This window comes from Hylobates moloch, unplaced genomic scaffold (genome assembly GCF_009828535.3).
Source record: "Hylobates moloch isolate HMO894 unplaced genomic scaffold, HMol_V3 SCAFFOLD_3, whole genome shotgun sequence".
Taxonomy (NCBI): domain Eukaryota; kingdom Metazoa; phylum Chordata; class Mammalia; order Primates; family Hylobatidae; genus Hylobates; species Hylobates moloch.
Window position 1 is genome coordinate 145,367,298 of NW_026652278.1, and position 22,034 is coordinate 145,389,331.

The following is a 22,034-nucleotide window of genomic DNA, read 5'->3' on the forward strand; positions in this document are numbered from 1 at the left end:
GGAAAAATGGAGAAATACTCCTCTAAATATATCAGATCCACTGACTGTTGCTTTATCTTAAAATGAAAGTTTATTCCTCTAGACTTCCCCTCTCTGTTATAATATGTTCTGACCTAAACTCATTCCCTATTTAGCCTTTACTAATTTGTTTTCGATATAGCAGTGTGATGAGCAGCAATGTGACCAGAATACACTATATTTCGTTTCCATATAAACATTCTGGCAGTCAGTTAAGTTCACTGTGTCTTTTGGAAGTCTAATCATACAGATAACAGGTCTGACAGAATATACACTACTTAATATATACAAATGTGAGTCCTGAGAGCAACACATAAGGATTAAAAGAGGAAATAACTTTTCATTAAGGCTGGAAGAAATTTGAGAAACTTTAATGGGGAAGTTTTAAAAACTCGAATTAAATTATATCACTTGCTTTTAGATAAAAATGAGCCCAATCTCGAGTTGCTGGCTTGAAAACATTTTGTTCATTCATTCATGACCAATGGTGGGCAGGTACTTGGCATCCCAGTGGTTTCATATTTGAATTTCATCTTCTGCTTTAAGTTCATGGCATGTACCACTGACGTGTGTTCCTAATAATTCTCCTGCTGACAACAGTGGAGACAAGGCAGGAGGCTGCATCATCAATAGGGAGAGAGATGGAGAAAAATTGGGAGTCATGGCTTCTGGCAGAGAACCAAGATGGTAGGGGATGGGAGAGCGTGGGTGTTTCAGAGGCATCTGCTGCAGGGTTACTGCCGGCATTCTTGGTGGGACTGCTTTAATCCCAGGCTGGGCTACTGCTGTTATCAAAGGGGGTGGAAAAACAAAAGATTTCTTCTCTTTTGGAATGCCAGGCATATGCAAATATTCATCCTTTAGTTTTGCAATATCATTAAATACTGAGGCAAGAGGTTGGAATTTGGGCTCCCAACTGAGAAGATAATTCCAGTGATAGTTGCCTCTTCCATCATGATCAGAGGTTGTCTGAGTTGAAAGAGCTGCACACCTTACTTCCTGATCACCTGAAATAAAGACAGACTCTTTTCTAACATCAGCCAGGATGCTCTCTTTTGCCTCTCTCTTCTGAACTGTCTGGGGTAACACATTATTTTGAGCACAGGTGGTGCTGCAGCCTTCCCCTTGATCTCCTTCCCCAAATGTTTGGCTGGCTACTGCTGTTTCAGCAGTCACCATCACATCGGTTTCCCCAGATAGGCAGGAGAGCTGGTCTGAGTCCCTCGGGATACCCGAGTCTGGCACCCTGGACTCGTGGTCACTCAGAGCTGAGTCTGAGCCCTTTCTGTAGGGATGCTCATTTATCCTCTGGATTTCCTTATCTTCTGCAGTTTCTCCTTCCACAGAACAGTGGCCACTGGAATTTGAGTGTCTGTACAGATTGACAATGTCCTTCTCCATGATACTTATTAAACTCAACCATTCCGGCGTGGCATCCACAGGGACCACCTCGTTACTGCAGTTGTCAGTTTTCTGGAAGGCTTTGAGCACACTGGCATCCTGGGTCACTCCCAAGTCCATATCTAAAGATGAGGTTTTCTTCTCCTCATAATTGTTTCTTGTGTCTTTTTGTTTATGTCTTAAAATCATTACAATTAGAGTGCAGATGAGTATCAGAAACACTAAAAAGGAGACCACCAGGCTGACTGAAAAGCTGCTGGCGAACACTGCCAAGGGTGTTCCTTCAGAGGAGAAAGACACATTCACAAAAACAGTGCAAGATGCAAACTTGGAGTCTGATTTGGGACTATGAGCGATTATTTTCATTTCCATGGTGTCTTCTTTGTTGAGTTGACTTTTTATTAGGGGAAGGGCTCTAATCAAATAAATATTTCCATTGGTTTTATTTACTGAAAAGAAAGGAGATGAGGTTCCAAGGGAGTAAAGAATGACTCCATCAATACCAGCATCTGCATCTGAGGCTTCCACTCTGCCGATCAACTGTCTGTCTTTATTCTTTTCTGGGAGGGTGAAAAAATACTGATCTTGAGTGAAAATGGGCTCAAATTCATCTATCCCTTCAATATCCACCCAGACCACTAAGGAGGCTGTCGCATCATCTTTGTCTTTGGCTTGGATGGTGAGGCAGTATTTATTGCCATTTTCATAGTCAAGGATTTGCTTAGCATGAATATCCCCTGTCAAAGGGTCAATGAGGAAGAGATCGTGATCATAAGACAGTCCATGAGTGAGAAAACAGGGTGATACAATAGAATAGGTCAATTCTCCATACGGACCTGCGTCAAAATCCAGAGCATTTATAGAGCATATGGTAGAGGAAATAGGCAGATTTTCTGGAACGATACAGCTGTAGCTTGAGAACATAAACTGAGGTGCATGGTCATTATCGTCCAGGACATTGACAAACACAACCGCAAAAGAAAAGTGTTTCTTTTCTGCATCTGAAGCTTGAATAGTTAAGGTGAATTTTGTCATTTCTTCATAATCCAGAGGTTTAATCAAATAAAGGACTCCAGTGTTTTCTTCTAAGTAAAAATGTCCCTTCTCATTTCCAGAGATGATGTTGTAGATGATTTCTGCATGTGACCCTGTGTCACGGTCATTTGCTGAGACGACAGTGATGTGACTCCCTAGAGGGGTGCTTTCCTTGACATGGGTGTGATAGCTCAGGCTGCTGAAGTTTGGAGGATTGTCATTGACATCAAGTACTTGTATTGATATGACAGCTGTGGAACTCAATGGAGGGCAGCCACTGTCAGATGCCAGAATGACAAGCTCATGGCTAGCACTTGCTTCTCTGTCCATACTGTGAAGCAACACAAGATAACCGACTTGCTTATAAGGATATTCTGAATGAAAGAAATTAGTTTCCACATGAAAATTGTTCTGTAAATTACCACTGATGATGGAATATTCAACATATGTGTTTTCACGGGTCCAGTCATGGTCGATGTTTGAAAACGTAACAAGCGTGCTTCCAACCAGAGCATCCTCACTTAGGCTAAGATTATAGGATTTGACTGTGAATTCAGGGGCATAATTGTTCATATCTTGTATTCCTATCTCCACTAAAGTAAGAGCTCTCAGGTCAGGATTTCCACCATCACTGGCTTCAACAAGAAATTGAGTTGTTGATATTGTATCCAGAAGTAATACGGGACTGATAGTAAATATTGTGCCTGAAAAATAAGACATAGTATTTCAACACTGTGAGGTGCAGTTTTGATGATCCATTTAATCAGCAGTTGACTATCCAATGTCTACTAATATGTGTTTAATTCTTTGTTAGATTTGTTAAGTCACAATGAACAATGACTCCAAATAGAAATACAAATTATTGTATTTATATGTTTATAACATGTAAGATACAGAAATAATATTCATGACATTCACTCTGTGAAATATGTGTGCTGCTTGAGGTTGCTTTTGCCACAAATTCCTCTGAATTTTATTTTTGTATAGTAAGTTGTTCCACTATTCTTAAAAAATATTTTTGTTTGTAAAATTTATACCCCATTCTACTACCCACAAACACATGTATAGAGATATTCTGGCATAAAGATACTTATTCTGGAGATACTTGTTGATATTCAAGCCAAATGAAAGCAGTAAAAATGATAATGCTGCGTTACTATTATACTATTGCTTAATTAGAGAGATGGGCTTTCCTACAGTTCATGCAAGTCGATTTTTCCCTGATTGCTGAAATGTAGTTAATAAAATTTATTGTACTAAATATAGAAATATATAATTTTTATAAATATGTGTGTTAAAACATTTTTAAGATAAATATGTCTTAAGGATGGTCACTAAGAAAGAATACAGAATGCTGACATTTAAATGCCATGTTTCAGTTAGAGTCCCAACCATGAACTAAATCTGCCATCATTTAATGTTTTAAAAATATTTGAATCAATAGCTTAGTGTGTTTAATGTTTTAAACATTGCATTTAATGTTTTTAACATTGCCTTCAATGTTTTAAACATTGCATTTAATGTTTTAAATTAAACATTTAATGTTTTAAAAATATTTGAATCAATAGCTCAGTGCAAAATTTGTCAATAGCACATGTTAAGTAAAAGTGTTGCTAAGGATTGAGTGCTCAGAAGAACTGCCTTGCACACTGTGATTTGCTGTGGACAGGGTGGCAGTTGCCATCATCTGGGACTACAGAAAGAGAGACAGAGAGAGAGAGAGAGAGAGAGAGAGAGAAAAGACGGTGGGGTGGTGGGGTGGGGATACAGAGAGAAGAACAGAAAAGCCAAATTCCTGATATGTTTGTAATCATGCAGTAATTGTTCATCCACAAGCAGAATGATACAGGACGTACTTCTCCATTTACAATACCCGGTGGGCTTCATGCTGGTATTTTGGGACTAAATTCCCCTTTCAGATAATCCCAAGGTTAATTTTTAAATGAACTCTCAGTTGTGAAATGATGCAATGGTGGATAGAAATGGGGAACACAGAGTGTGATGTCTCCCAGGCCCTGTTATTTTCTAGTATGCCCTGCTAGGGACATTGTTTTGCTAATTATTCATCTTTATAAAATTTAGCTTTTAAATTAAATTAAATATCCACTCACTGTTCAACTTTCTCTATATACTGTTTAATTGAATGTAGAATCACTTGCCTGAAGGCATTTCACAACCACGAATGTCTTGGTCTCTGATAAAAAGACAAAAAGCCTTGGGAAGCATCAAGTAAACCAAAACACCACAGTGGTTTCTAGTTGGTAGAGATGCTTAAATAATTTTGCTTTTAAAATTATTCTTGTGCTTATTGAACATATAATGCTATTACTGATTTTTTTTTAACTTGGCTCGGGAAAAAAGCACCAAACTATAGTAATATGAAGTCTTCAGCACTAACTTAATCCCTTCAACATCATTTTGATTCTTGCTGAATCCTGGGATAATTGCCTGAACTGTGCCTGGGATGTAACTGGGTGTTTATTATACTGGGGTCTCTGAATCTGTGAGCATTTACCAGCATTTAAACAGTGACATTTGCTTTCCAGCCACTGAGATGTTGGAGAAGAGAAATAACACTGGCATTTGCTACTGCAGCACTTGATGTGAAGAGTAATGAAACAGTCGTGCTTATAATTCTGTGGGGTGTGGGGAGGTGGGGAACTTTTATAGAGGCATTTAGAAAGGGTTATTTCAGGTTTCTACTTTGAAACCCAAACCTATGAGCACTAATGCAACTATAAATAACTCACCATTCTTAGGATCAATGGAGAATTCCTTAGAAGAGGATAGAATTCTGTAAGAAACGTTCTCATTGCTTTCTAAGTCTGTGGCTGACAGAGTCAGCACTGAATACCCCACAGGTAATGATTCAGGAACTGTGACCTGAGGGAAAAAGAAAAATAGGGACATTGTGCTTAAAGGCTGAAGGTATTTTCACAAACAGGGACAGAACATGAGGTCATTTTATTCATTTTGATTATGGAAACCATACAATACAACCTGACTTTGTTAGACATACTAATTTATGGAACTGAAATATTTAAAAGATTGTGTGAATAGTCCCTGGATTCAGAAAAAAAGGCGTTGTTTTGTTTTGTTTTGTTTGAGATGCAATCTTGCTCTGTTGCCCAGGCTGGAGTGCAGTGGCGTGGTCTTAGCTCACTGCATCCTCTGCCTCCCGGGTTCAAGTGATTCTCCTGCCTCAGCCTCCCAAGTAGCTGGGACTACAGGTGCCTGTCACCACACCAGGCTAATTTTTGTATTTTTAGTAGAGATGGGGTTTCACCACATTGGCCAGGCTGGTCTTGAACTCCTGATCTCAGGTGATCCGCCCACCTCAGCCTCCCAAAGTGCTGGGATTACAGGCGTGAGCCACCATGCCTGGCCAGAAAAATATAAGTTTTAAAAGTAATTTTATTCAGTTTTTTTTTTTTTTTACTATGAAGAAAAGTTCTTCTAAACTATTTCTATGTGGCAGAAAATAGTTAATACATTCACTAATATATTATTCCATTACATACATGGCATAATTCAAGCAAGCCTTCACAGGGCTCATTACTTAGGTTAGCCTCCCCTTGTGTTTATGCTTAAATCTTGCATTTGCTACATTCAAAAGTTCTGGAGTCCATTTGCAAGTATTGAGTTGAATGCTATGCTGGCCCTTACTTCTATAAACACATACTATGCTCTAAAAGCTAAAATTTCCACTTTATAGTTCATGATTTTTTTCTGTAAAATTTTAATCAATGCATTCCAAAAATATGCCTATGAAAGAAAGAATTTTCCCAAATTAACTGCAGATAATGCAAACAATCTTATCACTGGTTTTGCAAATATTAGGCAGGTTCCAATTGTCATGACAAACTGGACTACAACCTCTAAAAACTAAAAAAAAAAAAAATACATATGTAGCAAACTAAACTGAATGAGACATTCATTTCCATATGTACTTATAGACTCCGTGATATTAAGTGTAAAACCCGCAGCGTTAACTTAGGCACTAAAAACAGTGAATGCTGTCTATCTGAATTAGTCTATCGGCGATGGAAGACTTACATTATTCTCTATTCTTTCTAGTTTTGGCTTTGGTTTCAGCATCTCTTTAAGCCCTTTACCTGATAGAAATCTTGAGAAAACACTGGTGGATTATCATTGACATCCAGCACGCGGACTGCGAGTGCTCCCTCTGTGTGGTGCACCGAATCAGAAATTTGGATGAGCAGCTCATATTCAGTCATTTCTTCAAAATCCAATGTTTTCACCAACACCACCACTCCAGTGTTCTGATCAATAGCAAACTTGGTTCCAGGATTACTCTCTTTGGCAAAACTGAATATGAAAGCTGAATTCAAATCCACATCATGAACTGACACATGAGTCACAATTACACCAGGCAAAGAATCTGAAATAGTCATGACCAGTGTCAGTCTCCATTAAAATTCATCCTTTGAAATACATTTCTTTAGTAGTTCCATCCAAGTATTTTTATTCTAAGTCCAATATGATTTGCTCTTTCTTGGCTTGATTTCTCATACAAAGCTCACTATGCACTGAACAAAAACTCTGAAGAATTTATGAGACCAATAAAAGTGAAAATTTACCACTGAGTAGGGAATTGGGGAGGTAGGGTATATTCAATTTTTATATTACATTGTTTTCATTATATGCTTACAACACAATTCCACTACCAAGAAGCATTCTAAGCCACTTATTTATAATATACAGTTTCTGTATCAAAATAATATATTCATGGGGGATATGAATGGGATGAAGGGTATTACTCAGGACATTAATACAAAACATGGCATTTTCAAAAATAGGCCAGGTTTAAATATTTGGGCACTGATGTTCAAATTAGATACTTATTTCCTTATATTTATTTTTGTACAATTATTTATTTTGGAGTGGTGCACACACTGCTTCCTTTTCTTAAATCTGACTCTCAAAATTATTAAGACTATAGAAAAACAAAGTCTACATAGTACTAGTGAGGAAAGCAAATCTCAAATATTATTCACCAAAAAATTACAAAATAGATGAAATGTTCAATGCCTCACTCACCACATATGTTCTCTAGCCTAAACAGCCCGTGAAAGGGACTTTGTTTTTAAGCTTACAGATACGGTACAGCTAGAAAGAATATGCCAAGATGCTCAGAATAGTTCCATTGTATATGAAACCCATAATTTTCCATTTTCAAGCTTGAACACTCTTGATGTGCACCAACCACACCGTACCCTATTCAGTATGTTTTGATTTATGTAGTTTCTTCTTGTGATATATTTATATTAGGCCCATCGCTGTATTTTAACACTAATCGCAAGTGCTGAAAAATAGAACCTTCAATAAAATCAAATGAAAATATATCAAATATGCAAAAGGCAAAACTGGAGAATTTATTTTATTTGTAGGCTGTAATATTTGTAGATATCTCTACGCATAGACATGTCTGGAATATTTCCCTCTGTGAGAGGTTATGGTTGTAATTTGTTTAGAAAGTGAACATAATAAAATGTTAGAAACATTCTAGGAATTAATGTAGTATTACGAGTGAAGTAGAGAGGCAAGCGAGGGGTCACCATTATTTTCATCTTCAACTATAAAGACTTAGGTTATGTTTCACCAATGCAGCCATTGACCATGGACAACTTTGGGTCCACAGACTACGGGACCATTGTATAACCCACAGACCCAAATAATGAAGATTAACCAGCATCTCACTTAAAAATTTCTAGCTTCAACCTCTACCATTAGTGTGGTACAAACGTTGAAGATAAGGTTATTCTGGGGAAAATGATGGCTTTGTACAATAAACATCTAATTCACTTCACTAATTAGTTGTTAGTCGTATCCTGAAAAGACTGACAGAGTTATGAATGTTGATTCTTCTTAGAGGAGGTTCACAATGGTTATCACAGTCAACAAAATATGCTTCTTCATAGAGTAGATATAATTTGTAAGAAATGTCTGCATTATAAACAGATACTATAAGGGATGATGGTTGGAGCATGGGGACTTGGCCTCCAGCTGATCTGAGTGCAAATCTCAGCTTTAACATTTTACTCCTTTGACATTTAATATTTAACTTATGATCATCCATTTTTTATTCTGCAAAATGAAGAGAAAAATGATCTAGTTTGCATGGTTGTTGAGGATTAGCACTCATGTTAATACAGTGTCTGGCTAAAGAAAATAGTAAATGATCTTATACAAGTTAATCAAAACCACTATGCCAAATTGTCACACTTACCTTCTGCAATTTCCACTGCTTCAGAGGGGAGAAAAGCTGGGGCATTGTCGTTTATATCAGTCACCTGTACCTTGATTATAGTCGTATTAGAAAGCCTGGGCATCCCTTTATCTGTGGCTTGGACAATCAAGCTGGTTTAGAAAAATAATCAAAGAATGTGATTCATCATCCAGGAATTAGAAAAACAACATAAATATCAAATATCTAGTTGAAAATTTTAAAATGAGCTGACTAGCTACTTTTATTTCTCTCTTGGATTTTCTAAATGGCATCATTTAAAATGTATTTCATAAGAATGGCACTCTGAAATTTATTTATTTTTGGCATGTTCAGAGAACCAAATCCAGCAAGCTGCCAGGGATCATGAGGCATTAATGTCAAAATGGACCATTTCGGAGAGCCAGACTATAAAATTCAATCCTGTCCTGTGAAGAATAATCTTAAAAAATAGAAACACCAATACCTGTACTTTGGATAAGTAGACTGTCTCCACCTTGCCATGCCATGGTCTGGATATTGCTACATATTTCCATCTTACTGAACCAACAAAAGATGTAGGCACTAAAAGATTGCTTTGTACTGATATTTTTGGATCCAAATAGCAAATCAATCGAAATGCTAGAATTAAGACAGGACACCGCTATGATGAACACACTTACAGAAGATGCGTGATTGGCTAGGATTGTGAAGTAGAGGTGAAAGTCCATGATCTGAAAGAATTTACATAGACTAATTGAATCTCTCTTGGATGATGCTACAATGAGCTTCTCCATCAAACAAACTACAAATCTTGTTACTTTCTTCAACTTCTCCCTTTCTCTCACCACCCTTCCAATGTTCAACTAATTATGTATCTTATCGGTATTACCTCCTGGATGTCACTTGGATTAGTGTCCCCAGCCATTTCACTCCTACCTTCAGAGCCCTCATGGATGGTAATCAGCACATTTTGCTTTGTTTGGGAGTGAAGAATTTCCTGGGATATAAGACTTGCAGTGTTTTTAAAACCAAGATACTCCAGGCAAACTGGACATGGGACTTTCAGTGCTCTATCCACTAACGTCCCAAGCAAACCTGGACAAGCCAGTCCCCTGTAGCCTCAGCCCCTCACCATTTTTACCTGAAATGCTCTATATGTATTGTATCTTTTCTCACCAGGAGTAACTGATAAATTACCAACCTCCCTACTGTGAGTCTCCTCTTGTTCCATCCACCCTCCATATTGCACTCAATTGCTCTAAGATCCTAGTTTGAAAACCTGACCTCCCTATTTAAAACCCTTCTTTGGCTCTCCATGTCTCTAAGAGGGTATCCAACCCCTGAACATGTTCACATAAACTTTTTTGTTCTTGCTTTTACATGGAATCCCAGCCCTTACACCTTCTTGGTTTTTCAAAGCTCACATCTCTGTGAAGTTGTCATGGATCTTTCATTTGATTTAAATGCACTTTTATGTATTCCCATAGCACCCTGTACATTCTTCTGCCATAGCAATCATCACTCTTTTTTCTTAATAACATATTTGTCTGCCTCTTCTGGAAGTTTCTTATGGGCAGGGAGCTGCCTTATTTGCTTTTCTTTAGTAAGTATTGAATGTTGGTTTCTCAAGATTTCCCCAAGGTTATACACGTATGACAGAGCTGGGATTCAGGCTCACGTTTTGTCAGCTGGAAACCTGTGCTTCATGATACTTGTTGAACATACCTCTCTTATTGTGTATATATCACATTCTAATGTATAATTATTGGCTTATTTTTCACTCCCCTCTAAACACGATGAAGGCTAGGAGGGCGGCTGAGTAGTAAAATGAGTTATTAATTAGAAGATGCTCTTTATTTCAGAAGTGGAATTAGTCTCAGCTAGTTGTGGGAACCACCTTTTAAGAAACTATGTCTTGAAAGTTGATACACTTTCACTTTGTTTTCATTGTTAGCTCACTTGATGAATGTTCTTTCTCTTTCCAGTCCTAAATTTAAAAGTGACATGAAATAAACATCAACTCCTTCTTGGTTTGAATTCCACTTAATATTAAATAATCAGGGCTTATCTACTATTCATGAAGAACACAGGCTGCCTTCTGCATTATCAGAGTTGGAATATTGGTAGAACAACAACCTGAATTTCACATTTCTGGAGCCTAACTTCTGGAATAATTATATGCGGAAAGTTTATTTTGTTAGTGTGAATGTCAAGTCAGATACATATGGAAATATTTTACCAAAAATAATCAACTCAAACTGCTTTCTCCCGTGCTGCTTGCCCCTTCCAATGTCATCTAAAGTCTCAGCCAAGACATCAAAGTTAAGTTTCTATCAACTCTTCTACTGTAGCCATAATTACCATTATTTTCACAATGTTACAATTTCAGGCATCCTACATATTATCTTGTCAGATTAAAAAGAAGTGAGATTCTTTGAAATGGAGAGAAATATGTTGTTTAGCATCAAAATAAATGGGAAAGGAAACGGTTTCTCAATGACCTGAAGAACAAACAAAAAAAATACAAAGGTAGATGTGCAGATATTCTGTACACAACCTCTGCAAGACTTCAAGCCATCTATGATGGCTCTTTTGCAGTTGTGAAACTGTTGGTTGTAGCCAGTCCAACTCACTCCATGTTCCACAACTGTTGCGCTGATTACTATTATCGCTAGAGACAATAAATGAAACTGACCAGATTTAGAACAGGCCCATTCTAAGCCTTTTAAATTCAGAGCATTTTTTTCCTATTCTATCAACCATGGGAAGCTTCTTTTACCATGTTAAACTTTAAATAAGGCCTTTGACCAGGAAGGATCTTTTTGATTGTCTTAACAAGTACTAAACTTGTTGGTAGAGGATTTTTCAAAACTCTCATTTATATCTTAAACATCTAGCAGGAATTTTCTATTCCTTCTGAAATTCTGAAAGAATTAAAATATCAGCCACCAGCAGAAATAACTACGAAAAGAAAAACTATGATTTCTGGTTAAAGACAGCAAGCTGACTACACAGGTTTTATCTTCTCTTCCTCTCAAGATTCTTCTAAAATGATATCAAAAATCTTTTATAATAAGTTATAAGTCCATAAAGCTAAAAAATGAGGGAAGATATTAGTGAGTGAAATGAATGAGAAATATCAACAATTTCTGGAAAATACAAGCAGACTGAAGAGTGGTTGCAGATGAGTGGGCCAAAGGAAATCAGAGATTAAAATCCACTCAGAATGTACAACACCAAGAGTGGATCCCACTGAAAACTGTAAATCTGAGTGATAATGATGTGTCAGTGTAGCTTCATCAAATGTAACGAATGCACCACTCTGGTGGGGATTTTGATAACGGAGGAGGCTGTGCATGTGTGTGGGCAGGGATATACAGGAAATCTCTGCACCGTCTCTCAATTTTGCTGTGGACCTAAAACCACTCTAAAAGTCTTTTAAAATGCATTCAGAGGAGCATAAAGATACATGAGGAGCAGAGTTGCTCCCAGGTCACCAAGGAGAGGCTCAAGACATGGCAAAAATTGCAGTGAGGTATTGAGATAAAAATAGGAAGAATATTTTAAATTCAGATTATTTAAATAGAAAGATAATTTATGTTATTTTAAATACAGGGTAGTTATGTCCCTCTTGCCCATTACTCTGGATTCTCAGCCAAAGAATGCCTTTGGTTCATACTTGGGGTTAGTAATATTGAAAGACCTTCTCTGGAGAACTGAAAGTCCCCTCCGAAAGAAAAGTGAACCCCATATACTGCCGTTTGTATGTCATCCTGAAAAATAGTCGACTTCCCCTGTGGTTCATTTGAAAGTGAAGTGTGCTAGTCAAGTCCCTCTAGCCCACTCAGAGGTTCTAATGACTTTCACATTGCCTCACTTGTATCTAAGAATCAACACTTATTTACAGAAAGCCTTCAGCATGAAAAAGAGAGCTCAATATAGACAAATAAAAAAAAGGAACCCAGTGGAAACAGATATTGAAAGGAACAAAAGAAAATTTAAAACAATTCTAATTAATACCTTGGAGAGATATCAGAAGACAACATGTGCATAAAACAAGAGTTGGATATTATTTAAAAAGTCAAACATCAAAGAAGAGCTTTTAGAAGTAAAAACAAATATATAACATCGTCTCAATTTTTAATTAGAAAATAAGAAAAAAATGTTAGAAGATTAAAATTCAGGAAATATCTTCCCAAAATAAAACAACAAAAACCAAACCCACACACAAACAATAAATGGAAAGTAGGAAATAAAATATAACTAACAAAGAATCCATCCAATACCTAATTGAATAGGATTCAGGAAAATGAAACAGGGCAAAACAACAAAACAAAACTAAAAAAAGGGGAGGAAATTTTCAATGAATTTCCTCCCCTTTTTAATAACACAAGAAAATTAAACGTCTTTTTATTAAAAGGGAACACTGAATACACAGCACAAGGAGAAACCCACATCAAAATATGTAATCATATTTTAAAATATTATGGATAAGTATAACCTATAAATTTCTAGAGAGAAGGAAAAATTATACAAAGTAAAAGAATCAGAATGGCGGCCAGGCACAGTGGCTCATGCCTTTAATCCCAGCACTTTGGGAGGCTGAGGCGGGTGGATCATAAGGTCAGGAGTTCGAGACCAGCTTGGCCAATTTGGTGAACCCCCATCTCTACTAAACATATAAAAATTAGCTGGGCGTGGTAGCGGGCGCCTGTAGTCCCAGCTACTTGGGAGGCTGAGGCAGGAGAATCGCTTGAACCGGGGAGGCAGAGGTTGCACTGAGCCAAGATCACACCACTCCAGCCTGGGCAAAGAGCAAGACTCCATCTCAAAAAAAAAAAGAATCAGAATGGCACCAGACTTGTTAATAGCAACACTGGGTTTCAGAGAATAACACAGCAATGCCTTCAAAATTCTAAAACATACTTTCAACTTCTGTATTGTCCATTGTATATATTACATGAAAGAGTAGAATAAAGACATTTTCAGACATGCAAGGGCCCAGATAATTTACTTCCCTGGAACCTTTTCCTGCAAACCTATTGGAAGAGAAAGACATGGGATCTGGAAGTGCTGGCCTGACCTAGGAGAGCTATAAACCAAAGTTATGGGATCTCAGCTTGCAATAGGTTTATTAACCCAGACTGTTCATGCTAGATGGAGAGGGCATAAAGCAGTAGGAACCAGGTCTTCATGAAAAAAGAGGGCTTGATAGAATATTTGATGAAAGGCAGTTAGAGGAAAAATTAGATGCAGATAACAGAGCTTATGGGATATTTACAAGGAATTAAGTGCATAGATATAGCCAACTGGGCAATCAAGAAAGAAACTCTGGCGGCTTGAAGAGTAGTGATAAAAAGAAAAAAAATCATATAATATGATCTGACTATGAAGTAAACATGAATATATTCATATAATATAAACACTAATTACTGATTAAATGAAAAACAGTGATATGAATATAGAAAGAGTTGGAGTGTGAGAAAGTAAGGATTTTACACCTATATCTATTATAACAGGAAGTTAAGAGATAATGTTTAAAGTCATAAATTATTACATAGTTGTATTTATAATATCAGAGAAAATCAGTTAATAGTGTCTGCTTCTGGAGGGCTTTAGCCTTGGGAGAGGTGAGGCAGTGGTTGCTGACTTTCGTCTACACTCTATACACTATTTGATTTTTTAAAAAATGTGTATATTACTTTGATAATAATAAAAAATCAAATTAAGAAAATGTGCTTAGATCAAAATCTTTAATCTTTATGTATCTATTGAATACTTCTTTTCTGCCTAAACAGGCTCAATTCTAAACAAAAAGAAGAAAGCCAGAGGCACCATATTACCTGACTTCAAACTATACTATAAGGCTACAGTAATCAAAACAGCATGGTACTAGGAACAGAATAGAAAACTTAGAAATAGAACCACACACCTGCAACCATTCAATCTTTGACAAAGGCAGCAAAAACAAGCAATGAGGAAAGCACTCCCTATTCAATAAATGTTACTGGGATAACTGGCTAACCAGATGCAGAAGAATGAAACTAGATCCTTACCTTTTACCATATACAAAAATTGACTGAAGATGAATTGAAGATTTAAATATAAGACCTCAAGCTATAGAAATCCTAGAAGAAAACCTAAGAAATATCCTTCTTGAAATTGGCCCTGGCAAGAAATTTTTGACTAAGTCCTCGAAAGCAATTGTAACAAAAAACAAAAATTGACAAATGGGATCTAATTAAACTAAAGAGCTTCTGCACAATAAAAGAAATAATCAACAGAGTAAACAGACAACCTACAGAATGAGAGAAAATATTCACTAACTATGCATCTGGCAAAGGTCTAATATCCAGAATCTACAAGGAACTTAAATCAACAAGCAAAAACCAAATAATCCCATCAAAAAATGGGCAAAGGACATGAACAGACACTTTTCAAAGAAAGACATAGAAGCAGCCAACAAACATATAAAACATGCTCATCATCACTAATCATCAGAGAAATACAAATCAAAACATGATGAGATACCAGTCAGAATGGCTATTATTAAAAAGTCAAAAAACAACAGATGCTGGTGAGATTGTGAAGAAAAGGGAACATTAATACATTGTTGAGAATGTAAAATAGTTCAGCCATTGTGGAAAGCAGTTTGGAGATTTCTCAAAGAACTTACCACAAAGTACCATTGGACCCAGCAATCCTATTGCTGGGTATATTCCCAAAGGAAGGTAGATCATTATAGCAAAAAGATACATACATTTATATGTTAATCACCATGCTATTCACAATAGCAAAAAGGCAACCTAGGTGCCTGTTAATGGTGGATTGGATAAGGAAAATGTGATCTATGCAGCCATAAAAAAGAATGAAATCATGTCTTTTGCAGAAACATGGATAGAGCTGGAGGCTATAATCCTAAACAAATTAACACATAAAAAACCAAAATAGCTCATGTTCTCACTTACAAATGGAAGCTAAACATTGAGCACACATGGACATAAACATGGGAATAATGGACACTGTGAACTGCTGAGGGGGAGGGAGGGAGAGGTCATGGGTTGAAAAACTACCTGAGTACTGTGCTCACTACATGGTGCAATACACCTATGAAACAAACCTGCACACGTCTCCTGTATCTAAAATAAAATTTGAAATTAAAAATAAATAAAAATAAACTATACGAGAGGATTGCATAGGTAATATGCAAATACTATGCGATTTTATATAAGAAATGTGAGCATCCACGGATTTTTGTATGGGGGAGTGGGAGGGATGCAGTGGAGAGTCTCACAACCAATACCTCATGGATACCGAGAGATGACTGTACTTTTAGTGATTCTAATGCAAACATATTTTGAAGTCTTCTTTTATTCAGACCAACCTCTCCCCTTGGTCTCCATGACATTATCTTTTTATAGATCTTTCTTTTTATTATTATTATTATACTTTAAGTTTTAGGGTACATGTGCACAATGTGCAGGTTTGTTACATATATATCCATGTGCCATGTTGGTGTGCTGCACCCATTAACTCGTCGTTTAGCATTAGGTGTATCTCCTAATGCTGTCCCTTCCCCCTCCCCCAACCCCACAAGAGTCCCCACAGTGTGATGTTCCCCTTCCTGTGTCCATGTGTTCTCATTGTTCAATTCCCACCTATGAGTGAGAACATGCAGTGTTTGGTTTTTTGTCCTTGTGATAGTTTACTGAGAATGATGGTTTCCAGTTTCATCAATGTCCCTACAAAGGACATGAACTCATCATTTTTTATGACTGCATAGTATTCCATCGTGTATATGTGCCACATTTTCTTAATCCAGTCTATCGTTGTTGGACATTTGGGTTGGTTCCAAGACTTTGCTATTGTGAATAGTGCTGCAATAAACATACGTGTGCATGTGTCTTTATAGCAGCATGATTTATAGTCCTCTGGGTATATACCCAGTAATGGGATGGCTGTGTCAAATGGTATTTCTAGTTCTAGAAACCTGAGGAATCGCCACATTGACTTCCACAATGGTTGAACTAGTTCACAGTCCCACCAACGGTGTAAAAGCATTCTATTTCTCCACATCCTCTCCAGCACTTGTTGTTTCCTGAGTTTTTAATGATGGCCATTCTAACTGGTGTGAGATGGTCTCATTGTGGTTTTGATTTGCATTTCTCTGATGGCCGGTGATGATGAGCATTTTTTCATGTGTTTTTTGGCTGCATAAATGTCTTCTTTTGAGAAGTGTCTGTTCATATCCTTTGCCCACTTTTTGATGGGGTTGTTTGTTTTTTTCTTGTAAATTTGTTTGAGTTCATTGTAGATTCTGGATATTAGCCCTTTGTCAGATGAGTAGATTGCAAACATTTTCTCCCATTGTGTAGGTTGCCTGTTCACTCTGATGGTAGTTTCTTTTGCTGTGCAGAAGCTCTTTAGTTTAATTAGATCCCATTTGTCAATTTTGGCTTTTGTTGCCATTGCTTTTGGTGTTTTAGACATGAAGTCCTTGCCCATGCCTATGTCCTGAATGGTATTGCCTAGGTTTTCTTCTAGGGTTTTTATGGTTTTAGGTCTAACATGTAAGTCTTTAATCCATCTTGAATTAATTGTTGTATAAGGTGTAAGGAAGGGATCCAGTTTCAGCTTTCTACATGGCTAGCCAGTTTTCCCAGCACCATTTATTAAATAGGGAATCCTTTCCCCATTGCTTGTTTTTGTCAGGTTTGTCAAAGATCAGATAGTTGTAGATATGCGGCATTATTTCTGAGGGCTCTGTTCTGATCCATTGATCTATGTCTCTGTTGTGGTACCAGTACCATGCTGTTTTGGTTACTGTAGCCTTGTAGTATAGTTTGAAGTCAGGTAGCATGATGCCTCCAGCTTTGTTCTTTTGGCTTAGGATTGACTTGGCGATGCAGGCTCTTTTTCGGTTCCATATGAACTTTAAAGTAGTTTTTTCCAATTCTGTGAAGAAAGTCATTGGTAGCTTGATGGGGATGGCATTGAATCGATAAATTACCTTGGGCAGTATGGCCATTTTCATGATATTGATTCTTCCAACCCATGAGCATGGAATGTTCTTCCATTTGTTTGTATCCTCTTTTATTTCATTAAGAAGTGGTTTGTAGTTCTCCTTGAAGAGGTCCTTCACATCCCTTGTAAGTTGGATTCCTAGGTATTTTATTCTCTTTGAAGCAATTGTGAATGGGAGTTCACTCATGATTTGGCTCTCTGTTTGTCTGTTATTTGTGTATAAGAATGTTTGTGATTTTTGTACATTGATTTTTGTATCCTGAGACTTTGCTGAAGTTGCTTATCAGCTTAAGGAGATTTTGGGCTGAGACAATGGGGTTTTCTAGATATACAATCATGTCATCTGCAAACAGGGACAATTTGACTTCCTCTTTTCCTAATTGAATACCCTTTATTTCCTTCTCCTGCCTGATTGCCCTGGCCAGAACTTCCAGCACTATGTTGAATAGGAGTGGTGAGAGAGGGCATCCCTGTCTTGTGCCAGTTTTCAAAGGGAATGCTTCCAGTTTTTGCCCATTCAGTATGATATTGGCTGTGGGTTTGTCATAGATAGCTCTTATTATTTTGAGATACGTCCCATCAATACCTAATTTATTGAGAGTTTTTAGCATGAAGGGTTGTTGAATTTTGTCAAAGGCCTTTTCTGCATCTATTGAGATAATCATGTGGTTTTTGTCTTTGGTTCTGTTTATATGCTGGATTACATTTATTGATTTGCGCATGTTGAACCAGGCTTGCATCTCAGGGATGAAGCCCACTTGATCATGGTGGATAGGCTTTTTGATGTGCTGCTGGATTCGGTTTGCCAGTATTTTATTGAGGATTTTTGCATTGATGTTCATCAAGGATATTGGTCTAAATTCTCTTTTTTTGTTGTGTCTCTGCCAGGCTCTGGTATCAGGACGATGCTGGCTTCATAAAATGTGTTAGGGAGGATTCCCTCTTCTTCTATTGATTGGAATAGTTTCAGAAGGAATGGTACCAGTTCCTCCTTGTACCTCTGGTAGAATTCGGCTGTGAATCCATCAGGTCCTGGACTCTTTTTTGTTGGTAAGCTATTGATTCTTGCCTCAATTTCAGAGCCTGTTATTGGTCTATTCAGAGATTCAACTTCTTCCTGGTTTAGTCTTGGGAGGGTGTATTTGTCGGGAAATATATCCATTTCTTCTAGATTTTCTAGTTTATTTGCATAGAGGTGTTTGTAGTATTATCTGATGGTAGATTGTATTTCTGTGGGATCGGTGGTGATATCCCCTTTATCATTTTTTATTGCATCTATTTGATTCTTCTCTCTTTTCTTCTTTATTAGTCTTGCTAGCAGTCTATCAATTTTGTTGATCTTTTCAAAAAACCAGCTCCTGGACTCATTGCTTTTTTGAAGGGTTTTTTGTGTCTCTATTTCCTTCAGTTCTGCTCTGATTTTAGTTATTTCTAGCCTTCTGCTAGCTTTTGAATGTGTTTGCTCTTGCTTTTCTAGTTCTTTTTATTGTGATGTTAGGGTGTTAATTTTGGATCTTTCCTGCTTTCTCTTGTGGGCATTTAGTGCTATAAATTTCCCTCTACACACTGCTTTGAATGTGTCCCAGAGATCCTGGTATGTTGTGTCTTTATTCTTGTTGTTTTCAAAGAACATCTTTATTTCTGCCTTCATTTCGTTATGTACCCAATAGTCATTCAGGAGCAGGTTGTTCAGTTTCCATGTAGTTGAGCGGTTTTGAGTGAGTTTCTTAATCCTGAGTTCTAGTTTGATTGCACTGTGGTCTGAGAGACAGTTTATTATAATTTCTGTTCTTTTACATTTGCTGAGGAGAGCTTTACTTCCAACTATGTGGTCAATTTTGGAATAGGTGTGGTGTGGTGCTGAGAAGAATGTATATTCTGTTGATTTGGGGGTGGAGAGTTCTGTACTTGTGTATTAGGTCTGCTTGGTGCAGAGCTGAGTTCAATTCCTGGATATCCTTGTTAACTTTCTGTCTCGTTGATCTGTCTAATGTTGACAGTGGGGTGTTAAAATCTCCCATTATTATTGTGTGGTAGTTTAAGTCTCTTTGTAGGTCATTCAGGACTTGCTTTATGAATCTGGGTGCTCCTGTGTTGGGTGCATATATATTTAGGATAGTTAGCTCTTCTTGTTGAATTGATCCCTTTACCATTATGTAATGGCCTTCTTTGTCTCTTTTGATCTTTGTTGGTTTAAAGTCTGTTTTATCAGAGAGTAGGATTGCAACCCCTGCCTTTTTTTTGTTTTCCATTTGCTTGGTAGATCTTCCTCCATCCCTTTATTTTGAGTCTATATGTGTCTCTGCAGGTGAGATGGGTTTCCTGAATACAGCACACTGATGGGTCTTGACTCCTTATCCAGTTTGCCAGTCTGTGTCTTTTAATTGGAGCATTTAGCCCATTTACATTTAAGGTTAATATTGTTATGTGTGAATTTGATCCTGTCATTATGATGTTGGTTGGTTATTTTGCTCGTTAGTTGATGCAGTTTCTTCCTAGCCTGGATGGTCTTTACAATTTGGCATGTTTTTGTAGTGGCTGGTACCAGTTGTTCCTTTCCATGTTTAGTGCTTCCTTCAGGAGCTCTTTTAGGGCAGGCCTGGTGGTGACAAAATCACTTAGCATTTGCTTGTCTGTATTTTATTTCTCCTTCACTTATAAAGCCTAGTTTGGCTGGATATGAGATTCTGGGTTGAATATTCTTTTCTTTAAGAATGTTGAATATCGGCCCCCACTCTCTTCTGGCTTGTAGAATTTCTGCCAAGAGATCAGCTGTTAGTCTGATGGGCTTCCCTTTGTGGGTAACCCAACCTTTCTCTCTGGCCGCCCTTAACATTTTTTCCTTCATTTCAACTTTGGTGAATCTGACAATTATGTGTCATGGAGTTGCTCTTCTCGAGGAGTGTCTTTGTGGCATTCTCTGTATTTCCTGAATCTGAATGTTGGCCTGCCTTGTTAGATTGGGGAAGTTCTCCTGAATAATATCTTGCAGAGTGTTTTCCAACTTGGTTCCATTCTCCCCGTCACTTTCAGGTACACCAATCAGACATAGATTTGGTCTTTTCACATAGTCCCATATTTCTTGGAGGCTTTGTTCGTTTCTTTGTATTCTTTTTTCTCTATACTTCTCTTCTTGCTTCATTTCATTCATTTCATCTTCCATCACTGATACCCTTTCTTCCAGTTGATCGCATCGGCTACCGAGGCTTCTGCAATCTTCACGTAGTTCTCAAAACTTGGCTTTCAGCTCCATCAGCTCCTTTAAGCCCTTCTCTGCATTGGTTATCTTAGTTATACATTCATCTATTTTTTTTTCAAAGTTTTTAACTTCTTTGCTATTGGCTTGAATTTCCTCTCGTAGCTCGGAGTAGCTTGATTGTCTGAAGCCTTCTTCTCTCAGCTCATCAAAGTTATTCTCTGTCCAGCTTTGTTCCGTTGCTGGTGTAGAACTGCGTTCCTTTGGAGGAGGAGAGGTGCTCTGCTTTTTATAATTTCCAGTTTTTCTGCTCTGTTTTTTCCCCATCTTTGTGGTTTTTTCTACTTTTGGTCTTTGATGATGGTGATGTACAGATGGGTTTTTGGTGTGGGTGTCCTTTCTGTTTGTTAGTTTTTCTTCTACCAGGCAGGACCCTCAGCTGCAGGTCTGTTGGAGTTTGCTAGAGGTCCACTCCAGACACTGTTTTGCTGGGTGTCAGCAGCGGTGGCTGCAGAACAGCCGATTTTTGTGGACCGCAAATTCAGCTGTCTGATTGTTCCTCTGGAAGTTTTGCCTCAGAGGAGTACCTGGCCGAGTGAGGTGTCAGTCTGTCCCTACTGGGGGGTGCCTCCCAGTTAGGCTGCTTGGGGGTCAGGGACCCACTTTAGGAGGCAGGCTGCCCGTTCTCAGATCTCCAGCTGTGTGCTGGGAGAACCACTACTCTCTTCAAAGCTGTCAGACAGGGACATTTAAGTCTGCAGAGGTTCCTGCTGTCTTTTTGTTTGTCTGTGCCCTGCCCCCACAGGTGGAGCCTACAGAGGCAGGCAGGCCTCCTTGAGCTGTGGTGGGCTCCACCCAGTTCAAGCTTCCAGGCTGCTTTGCTTACATAAGCAAGCCTGGGCAATGGCAGGCGCCCCTCCCCCAGCCTTACTGCTGCCTTGTAGTTTGATCTCAGACTGCTGTGCTAGCAAACAGCAAGACTGCATGGGCATAGGACCCTCCAAGCTAGGTGCAGGACACAATCTCCCGGTGTTCCGTTTTCCAAGCCCGTTGGAAAAGCCCAGTATTAGGGTGGGAGTGACCCCATTTTCCAGGTGCCGTCTCTTACCCCTTTCTTTGACTAGGAAAGGG

The 22,034-nt window shown here is 38.0% G+C and overlaps 1 protein-coding gene across 1 annotated transcript in view; it reads right to left on the minus strand.

Moving 5' to 3' along the window:
• Window positions 1-373: 373 nt before the first annotated feature.
• DCHS2 (dachsous cadherin-related 2) overlaps window positions 374-22,034 on the minus strand; it is a 276,456-nt gene continuing 254,795 nt past the window's right edge. Inside the window, exons 17-20 of the mRNA XM_032148516.2 lie at window positions 8,705-8,835; window positions 6,570-6,856; window positions 5,205-5,337; window positions 374-3,158 (exon numbers count right to left, since the gene is read on the minus strand). Of these exons, the coding sequence (XP_032004407.1) occupies window positions 535-3,158; window positions 5,205-5,337; window positions 6,570-6,856; window positions 8,705-8,835 (3,175 nt within the window). The 3' untranslated portion in view covers window positions 374-534. The remainder of the gene's footprint in view (window positions 3,159-5,204; window positions 5,338-6,569; window positions 6,857-8,704; window positions 8,836-22,034) is intronic.